General features: G+C 55.4%; 1 protein-coding gene across 3 annotated transcripts; it reads left to right on the top strand.

Annotated features, from left to right (window-relative positions):
* Nucleotides 1-717: 717 nt before the first annotated feature.
* On the top strand, nt 718-8,343 carry LOC106896106 (uncharacterized protein C20orf96-like). 3 transcript variants are annotated; one of them, XM_014955837.1, is made up of 11 exons: nt 718-783; nt 1,148-1,196; nt 1,430-1,547; nt 1,887-2,008; nt 2,644-2,802; nt 3,216-3,315; nt 3,754-3,911; nt 4,039-4,140; nt 5,092-5,175; nt 5,471-5,589; nt 8,150-8,343. In XM_014955837.1, the coding sequence occupies exons 1-11, from the start codon at nt 746-748 to the stop codon at nt 8,208-8,210; spliced, it is 1,110 nt and encodes a 369-aa protein (XP_014811323.1). In that variant the 5' UTR covers nt 718-745; the 3' UTR covers nt 8,211-8,343. The 3 variants fall into 3 exon arrangements, with proteins under 3 accessions (XP_014811323.1, XP_014811325.1, XP_014811330.1); XM_014955839.1 differs by having other exon boundaries at nt 776-829; XM_014955844.1 differs by lacking the exon at nt 1,430-1,547 and having other exon boundaries at nt 778-829.
* The last annotated feature ends 947 nt before the right edge of the window (nt 8,344-9,290 follow it).

The following is a 9,290-nucleotide window of genomic DNA, read 5'->3' as shown; positions in this document are numbered from 1 at the left end:
GCGCGCGCGGGCCCGCCGCAAGGCGCGCCCCCATTGGCTGCACCGCCCGCCGCCAGTTGCTGTGGTAACAGGGGGCCCCGGCCGGGCCCGGGGCCGCGCCGCCGCCCGAGGCCTAACCCGGGCACTGAGGCCTGCCCCGGGCACTGAGGCTTAGCCCTGGCACTGAGGCCTGCCCCGGGGCTTGCCCCGAGCCTCCGGAGCCCCGTTGTCCAGGGAACACCACACAACCCCCCAACCGCGGCTGCCCCATCGCGCTGGGCCTCGCACAGGGCCCGGCAGCATGGGGCAGGCCCGAGCTGTTCCCGCCCGGTGTGGATGGAGCCCGTGCCCGGCACCGGGCACCCGTCACAAAGCTCCCGTATGGGCCGCACTCCGTGCACCTGCCCGGCCATCTCCCTCTCCATCCACAAGGCTTCGCACCCCTTCCCGCGGGCGGGGCCGGGTGAGCGCCCATTAGCACCGCAAAGGCTCCTCCGTGCCCCGCTGGCTTCGTGCACCGGGGCCGCCTTGCTCTGGGCTCTCCCGGTCGCCCCACGCTACCGCCGCGGGGTCTGCTCCTTTCCAAGCCCACAGCCACCCCGCAAGCAGCCGAGGCCCCGGTCCGGTCCGGCCTAGAGCCCAGCCCGGTGCAGATCCCGGGGCTCCTGCCGTGCGGCGCCGGAGCGGAGCCAGCAGGGGGCGCCCTCCCCCGCCCCTTCCCGTGAGCCAGGGCCCCGCCCGGCCTCCGTACCCGCCGGCTGTCTCCATGGAAACCGGCCCGGGGCTGGGTCTCGGCGACGCGGGGTACCGGGGTTCCCCGGGGGACAGGAGGATGGCGGGGGGCCATGGGGTATGGGAGATCCTCGGGGGGGGCAGGGAAAATCCTTATGGGATATCCCCCGGCCTGCTCCTTTGTCCCATAGGGAACAGGCAGAGGACTCCCCGTGGGGCGTGGGGGGAGGACGGGACTCCCCATGGGGCAGGAAGGATGGGTAGGAGGGCCCTGTGGGTAGGGGAGGTAGGTGATGGTGGAGATCACTAAGGGTACCATAGCCCAGGGGGTGTCACTGCCTCTCATCTGACTTTGGACCCGCAGAGGCTTGACCCTGGAGACAGGCAGGGCTGCGGGGCTCAGCCTCCTCTCTGGGGTTATGCTTTTTCCTTCCAGAGCCTGCGTGGAGGTGGATGCACAGGGCCAGGAGGAGTTCAAGACAATGGTAAGCCTCTTGTTCCAGTGAGGTTTATGGCACTTGCACTACTGTGGTTGCAAACACAGCATCTCTGAAACAGACCTAAGACTTGCTGCTGGTAAAGGGCACAAAGGGACACCTGGAAGCCCCAGAGGAAATGCAGAGGGGAGTCAGAACTGTGGGGCACATCAGAGAGGTCTCTGCTCACAAACCTCCTCTGACTCCCCATCTTTTCTGTGCTACTGTCATGCTGAGTTTAGGATTACAGCAAATGGCAGAAGACAGAAGCAGAGGAGAGGAAATCTCCACCCCGCAGGGTGACTTTGCCACTGCTCACCAATGAGGACAAGAAGAAGAAAGGGGAGAAGAACAAGCCAGGTTGGGAGAGATTCCCTTATATACTGCCCTGCTGCCCCTGCCCCCTGGTGCTGCTTTTGCATTAACCCAGTGCTTTCTGCTGGGAGACATTCAGCAGCAGCTACAGAAAAACAATTACCCAAGGGGAAATATGGAGAATAAAGGGGGAGAACTAGAAAAGACCAGGGCTCAGCTCCCGGGCTGCACCTGTGAGCCAATTTTGCTGGAGTCACAGAAGATTTGAATTGGGGCTCTCAGTTCTTTATATTTCACTCAGCCACATATGACAGAAGAGAATAGATGTAAGGTGTTGAAACTGGACTGTGAAATAAGCACAGGCCTCTTTTTTCATTTCAACAGTTGAATTTATGCTGAGTAAAAAACCACCCCTGCCTTCGCCATTGTCAAGTTTTGCTCAGAAGAAATTAGCACTCAAGGAGGCTGAATTAGCCAAAACCATGGAAGAGATCAAAATTATCACGGTACGTGCCACAAATATCCAGTGCTGGGATGCAGGCAGCAAATCCGTACAGTTGCCCTGGTTGCCTTTATGGAGGAAATTCTAGCAGCCTGACTCACTCTTGCAAAATGGCATGTGTTTATTTATTAATACACTGGAGGTAATGATGCTGCTCTGCTTAATGCTGGTGAAATCTAACCTCGATATTGTCTATCAAGAAAAATTAAGAGAAACCAAGAGCGAGGCCAGACTGTAGCAGTAGGAGGGATGAGATTTAGGAAATGTGACCTGTTAGAAAAGACTATTGCTATCAGATTTTCTCAGTCTAGCAAAGAGAAGGGTGAGGTGAAAGACATAACCACAATTTTTTAGTAGGTAAAAGATAGTTATAGAAGAGACAGTGATCCTGCAGCTGGTAGTAAGGAACGTGGGAGCAGGGGTGTGCTGTGTGGGGGAAGTCAGAGTGCCTCAGCACCGAGGCTGAGGTTTGTTGTCTGATGCTGGGATAGCACCGAGGCTGAGGTTTGTTGTCTGATGCTTCAGGATGTCTGAAGGGTCTTGTTGGTGCTGTTACCATGGGACAGCAGACGATAGTAAGAAAACTTGGGGCAGGTAGGACTGATGGAGTCCCCAACAGGTTTGTCCCTGTTCCCCTAGGTTCTGACCGATATGAAGAAAAATGCCATCGAGGAGCTGAAGCAGCACAGTGCCCACCTGGCAGAGGCCAACAGCCGGCTGATTAAGGACATCCAGCTCACTGATGACACCACTGCCAAGCAAGCAAAGGTCTTGCTGCAGGAGTATGAAGTATTTCAGGTGAGGCTTTAGCGTTGGCCAACAGACCCAATTAAGCAGAACGCAGAACTTCCCATTACTGGAGAAGGCTCAGGTGCTGCCCGGCCCCCAGTCCTGGGAGGAGCTCCCTGATGCCCAAAGATCCTGTGAGGGGATCTTGTTTTGTGCTTGTGTTTTGAAGCTGCAAGAGCATCCTGACTCTTAACTGTCCCAAGCAACAGTGGTCACCCCTGTAACAACCCAAATACGTCCTTGGCTCCAGCTGGCTCCTGAAGCACCACTCTGCTCCCCGGAGCAGCTCCCGTGCATGAGCTGGCACTAGCCACAGCAGTGGATTCCTCTGTGCTGCTAATGCAAGCAACAGCATGAGAGGAATGACAGGGATGTTTCAGAGCTCTGCAGAATGAGCAGTGACTAGATTTCTCCCTGTGCAGAGGATGAAGGCAAAGGTGCAGACCTTCAATCAGAACCAGCTGGACACAGCAAGGGCAGAGCTCCAGGAAATGGAAAAAACAATGGAAAGGAATCTGGGAAGTGAGTTGCTCACATTACTGTGAAATGCAGTCTATACAACCATGTTACCTTTGCTTTCCATCTTGCTAGGTTAAAGACACTGTGTTGATCTTATAAATGTCAAACAATTCCATTTCTGAAAATGAATCCCATTTGCTCTATGGGGATGATCTTCCCGTCAGCCTGTCAGGAGCGGGAGAGCCTTGTGACACCCAGCAGCCTGTGCTCAGGGCAGGGGGTGGGTAGAAGAATGTCCCCCTTGACAGCTGTTTGCACTGTCCCATCGGGGCAGGATCTGGTCAGAGTGGTCTGACTCGAGGTGGCTGTTCCCACTCCCCACGAGGTGTGTTAATATATGTAGGGAGAAGGACACAGGCAAACTCAGGACAGACTCCTTAGTGAAGAAGCGAAGCTCAAGACCCCCCTGAGTTGAAATTTTCTCTTATGACTTTCTATCAGAGCTACAGGAGCAACTGGAGGATGTCACTTCAAAGGTACAGGTTCTCCAGGATGAGCTCAGCGTCCTCCGGACCTACATTGATGGGGAGTTTCCAGAACAAGATGTCCAGATAGTCCTTCTGCAGCGCAGCATCCAGAACCTGAAGAAGCAGCACCAGGTGCTGAGACCTCTCCTTCCCTGCAGCGTTGCCAGGGGGGAAGGAGAGGGCAAGGGAGGAAGGAACACAATGGTTATCGTGCCTAACGCTCCTGGGTTTTTTTATGCACTGGTTCCCTCTCTTTCAGGAGGAGGTAGACAAGACAGAAAAAATGGGGAAGGCCGTCTTGGAGAAACTAGAAGAGAAGGCACAGGCAGAACAAGAGGCGCTATTACAGAAAGTTGTGGAGGTTTGTGGAGTTCGTGTGAAGTCCCAGCAAGGAGAATCAGTTTCTGTGAGCTGGGAGACAAGGCAGGGCCTTCCACACATTACCCATTAGCAGTAGCACGGTGCAGCCAGGACCCCAAGAGTAACAACATCACTGCTCCCCTCCCGATGCCGTAGTGGAGCTGTTTGTCAGGCTGGGAGGGTACATGAGAAGCACGTCTGAGATGCTGCTGTAGCCTGATGTGTTGAAATATTCTCACTCCTGGGAGTTCGCTGTGTGGAGGTGAGCACACTGTGACCCAACATTCACCCTGCTTTTACAGTCCCTGTTTTATTACATTATTTAGGTAGCTGCCTGGCTAATTGGCTGTGACACCGCTGTGGCAACGCACATATGTTTGTAATAAATTCATGAGGAAATTAAACTATATGCAGCACTAGAGAGCAGGGGCTGCTGTCGTTCTTCCCAAAATAGGAGGAATTCCTGTTGCACAGTTCCTGCTCTCATGATGTTCTTAGCACTTTTCCTGGGTTAACAGCTTGAGAGCACTGAGGAAATATTAACTACTGACTGTTTACAGCCTGCTCTGATGCAGAGCTGCCATACCCTTTGACAGGTCAGTTTGGAAGCACAGGTGATATAAGTTACCCAAGCAATATTAATAAGCTTTCCCTGAGAAATTGAAGTGGATCTCTGGAGTTCCTCAGTCTCGTCCCGTTATCAGCACAATGCTATCACAACGACAGTCTCTTTCTAGAGCTGGAACCCAAACCTTGATAAGAAGAAATTATTTTCTTGAAGAGTGATGCATCTGGACGCAGCCAGCAGTGGCAGGGTTTCGTGCTGGTGGTTACTGGGTGAAGAGTGATGCATCTGGACGCAGCCAGCACTGGCAGCCAGCAGTGGCAGGGTTTAATGCTGGTGGTTACTGGAGAGTTTTTGCAGCTGGTTTTCTTCTTTTCACCCACACAGGAGAAGTTGCTGCACCAGGATGGCCTGAAGCAGATGATGATAAACAACCACATTCTGCAATGTGGAGTACTGAGGCAAAGGGAGGTGAGTGAGCTGGGGAAGAACCAACACAGTGCAACAGAGACAGCCACCCTCAGCCCTCGCCCTTCTTGAGGATTTTGTCTGCCTTAGTGGGGTACATTGCCTTCCATTTCCACTGGAGTCAGGGGGCTGTTAGGACGTCCTGGGGGTGAGCAGTCCAGCAGGTATTTCAGGAAGCCTCTTAGTGGCTTATTTGCACAAGGGATGTTTTCTAGCTCTGCTGTTTGCAAAATCTCTAAAACTTTAATTCCTGCTTCTATTGCAAAGTAAAGAACTCTTAGAAATGTCGTTCGTTCAGATTGTTACGCACCTGGAGGAGGAGATCGATGAGCTGAAGAGGAACATCCAGACACTCCGCCAGAGTGCAAGAAACCCAAGAGAGCTGATCTTTGCTGATGTTTTTCTCCGCAGACCGAAGTAAGGCTGGTCAGTGGGCACACACAGCCCTTTCTCTGAGGCCTTGGGCTGCAGAGGCTTTGGCACTGAGTGCTGATAACCTTACCCCATCGTTTCCACAGATGTCACTGTTAAACTGATGTCCAGCCCGGGCTATAAACCCATAGTTACGTTGGGTTCTGCTTGGGGAGACAGCTGCAGGGTCTTGTGGTCTTGCTTAAGAGCAGATAGGAAGTAACCACAACTCTAACACTGATCCTTGGTCACATCACATCTCTCTCCTGGGCTTCCTTTTGTGCAGCCTGAAAGTGGAGATTATTAGTGGCTGCAGCCGGGGCCAGTCAGGACCAGCAGAGCTTTTCAAGGCTCTTGTGCCTACACTGACTCTTACTTCCTTGTTGTTTTCACTCTGTGAAGACAGCAGGGCCCTACCCAGGGCAGGACAAATCACAAAAATCACCAGAGCTGCTGCGGTTCCTTGGCTTTCTGTGCCGTCTGCTGACCAGGGATGCAAACCTGAGAAAAAAAAATGGGTCAAATGCATTTAAATCTGGAGTATGCTGTACCCCGAATCCCGTAAGCTGTGTGTGGAACAGCGTGCATATGTGCTTTTATTTACACAACTGCCTATACAAGTTGTTCTTGGCACAGGGACGTCTGTTAACGGCGTCATTCCTTTCCAGTGACTCCTGCAGGTGCCCCTCGGCTCCTCCGCACCTCACGTGTGCACAGGGCATATTTTGCATGAAAACATCATCCTTTGGGATGAGCGGGTGCTCGCCCAGGAAACTGATGGTGGTGCAGATGACAAGAGGGGCTGGATCTCCTGCTGCGGGGCCTGGGTTTTAGCTGGAAGCCAGGTATGGCTGCAGCACCGCGGACGCACGAGCCGAAGCGGGAGGAGAGCTTGGAACGTGTCAGGAGGCTGCGGGGGGAGGCGAGTGGCTGCGTGATGGATTAGTGTGACTTAATTTTTTTTTTTTCTGATAAAAAAAAATGATAAAAAGAGGGAATTAATTAGCCTCGACAGCTGGTGGGGCTGGGGTTACTGAGGGTGGCTGGGAGAAGAGTTAAAAATAGCAGGAAGGCCCAAGTGGAAAGTTTCTGTAACATCACAAGTCAGGCATTTGGTGCTTACCCGCCCTGACAGGCGGGAGCCTGTGCCAGAGCCCTCTCCGCCATCTCTCAGCCCTTTCCCACTGACCTCCCTGCAACTTTTCACACGACTTCACCAGCCCTTCGGTTTTTCTAATTAACCCTTTGGTTCCAGACACTGGATTTGCTTCCTGAAAGAGCGAAATCGGACGTGAGCTGGGCCCAGCCTGGAAGTGTAAGGGTGTGCGTGAGCACAGGACTCCTGCAGGCCCTCCATGGGTCCCTGTGTGTGGAGCCCAGAGGAGCTATAACCCACTGTGTATCCATTCCCATCGGTTTCCCCTCTTTAAAAATCTTGCTTCAAGGAGCCCTGGCTGGATTTCCCCAGCAGCTTCAAGCCCTGTGCTGGGGGCACTCTGGATGCACAGTTTGTCCTGGGCTGAGACGGAGATGGATGGGCCCAGCTCTGAGCAAGCCCAGCTCACTGTTCTTGTCCTCTCTCTGCGAGAAAGCAGATGTACCTGGCTGCTCCGGCGGGCTTTCTCCACTTTTGTTTGTCTTTCAAGATTGACAGCGAGGGGTGGCTAATTTCATTCCTTCTCCCTCTCAGAGCCCCAGGGGCTACATCTGCCTCTGCCTCTCTGGGAAGGCCGGCGAGCGCAAGGCTTTCTTGCAGAGGGCTCTGTCACAAGCACGGTGTGAGACAGGGCTGTGGAGCAGGGCTGAGGCTTGGAGCTGGTTTCTTTTGTAGGCAAAGTGCTTGGTGGCCAAGGGTAGGCCATGATGGGTGAGCCAAAAAGCAAACTAGTGCTGGGGTGAGCTGGAGGTCGGGCTGGGCTCTGGTTCATGCTGAACAGGGGCTGTGCTCAGCAACCCCCATCTGCTTTTAAAGGGTTTTTGTTGCTGCTCCCCCAGCTGCAGAACAAGTGTCTGGGCCCTCCCCACTAAAAACCAGTCCTGGACTCTGGGGACACAGAGAAGGTGCTACAGCAGGCACAAGGCAGGCTTCTTGGGCTTAGCGACCGTGAAATGGTCAAGTTTTCAATTTCAGACATTGGAATGGGCTCAGACATTGGAATGGGCTGCCCAGGGAGGTGGTTGAGGCACCATCCCTGGAGGTGTTCAAAAGCCGGGTTGATGTAGTGCTGGGAGGTATGGTTTAGTGATGATGCTCCTTGTTTGTTGTGTGGGTGTCTATTTTTGTCAGTTAGGTTGACGGTTGGACAAGATGATCTTTAAGGTCCCTTCCAACCTAGAAGATTCTGTGATTCTGTGATTCCCTCCACCCGCCCTGTGCCCTCTGATGCCATGCAGGGCACAGGATGCCTCTGAGCTCCAGGTGGGCTCCACAGAGCATCCAAGCAGCCACCCACCTCCCACCCAGGCCACGCAGGAGCTTCTCCTCCCCCTTACACTGAACCGGACGAAGCGTGGTGGCTTATTCCCACTGTTTTCTTTCCCCTCCTAACTCTCATTTCTCTCCCAGGTGCACACCAGACACGGAGGTGGTCCTCAGCATCCCCACCAAGGAGACACCGCTTGTCTGACGCTCAGCCAGGCTCCGGGGGATCCCATGGCGTGGATGAGGTTCAGCTGCAAAACCCCTCCTTTCCCATCCACGCTTCTCCATCCCAGCCCCCTGGGGACTGGCTGATGTGGTTATAGGCTGCAGTAAAGGTGTTACCATCATTCCTGCTCCGTGTGGGCTGTGATGTCACTCACAGTCGTGAGGCTGCAGTCCCTTGGAAGGAGCACGGGGTGAGCCCTGGGATCACAGCTCCCGGGGAGCCATCCCAGCCCTCCTGCAGCCTGATCATAGAATCACAGAATTGCCCAGGCCAGAAGGGACCTCCAAAGGTCATCCAGTCCGACCCCCCCGCAGTCAGCAGGGACACCCCCAACTAGACCAGTTGCCCAGGGCCTCGTCGAGCCTCTCCTTGAATATCTCCAGGGAAGGGGCCTCAACCACCTCCCTGGGCAACCTGTTCCAGTGCTCCACCACCCTCACAGTGAAGAATCCATCCTCTTCATGCCATCCCGGTAGCACCGGAGGGGTTCAAACCAAAAAGGAGCCTCCCCGTCACACGTGTTGTGACCGTGAGGGGTGTCTTGGGACTGGGTCTGGCGCTGTGAATCCCAACCAGTGCATCCCAGTATGGGATGGACTGGGGTTCCAGCACGGGGTGCCGATGCTGGGGTGGTTTGGTTTGGCAGAACCGTGCGGTGCTGTGGGACCGGGGCCGCGGGGAGCACGACCGGGGAACCGGAGGGGGGACCCTGCCCCAGACGGGAGCGTGGCAGAACCCCCGCCCGCGGCAGCGCATCCCGCAGCCTCCTGGTGCGACCGCCGTGCCCCGCCACCGAGGGGACGCGCCCCGGGGCAACTCGCCGTTCCCCGGCACCGGGAGCCCCGCGGGGACCTCGAGGACCGGACAGGGTGGCCCGAGCCGGGCCCGGTGCGGGCGGGGGTGTGTCCGGCGGGGGAGGGACCGGGCGCGGCGAGGGGGCTCCACCTCCCGGGGTTTAAAGCCCGGGACCGGGCGGCGGCGAGCCTGTCCCGGGGAAAGTTGTTCCCGAGCTACCGCCGGCTCGAACGGGCACCGGGAGTGGGGCGGGCGGGGGGGGTG

Source organism: Calidris pugnax, unplaced genomic scaffold (assembly GCF_001431845.1).
Source record: "Calidris pugnax isolate Ruff unplaced genomic scaffold, ASM143184v1 scaffold50, whole genome shotgun sequence".
Taxonomy (NCBI): domain Eukaryota; kingdom Metazoa; phylum Chordata; class Aves; order Charadriiformes; family Scolopacidae; genus Calidris; species Calidris pugnax.
The sequence above is the reverse complement of the archived record's forward strand: the minus strand, read 5'-3'. Positions and strand labels throughout refer to the sequence as shown.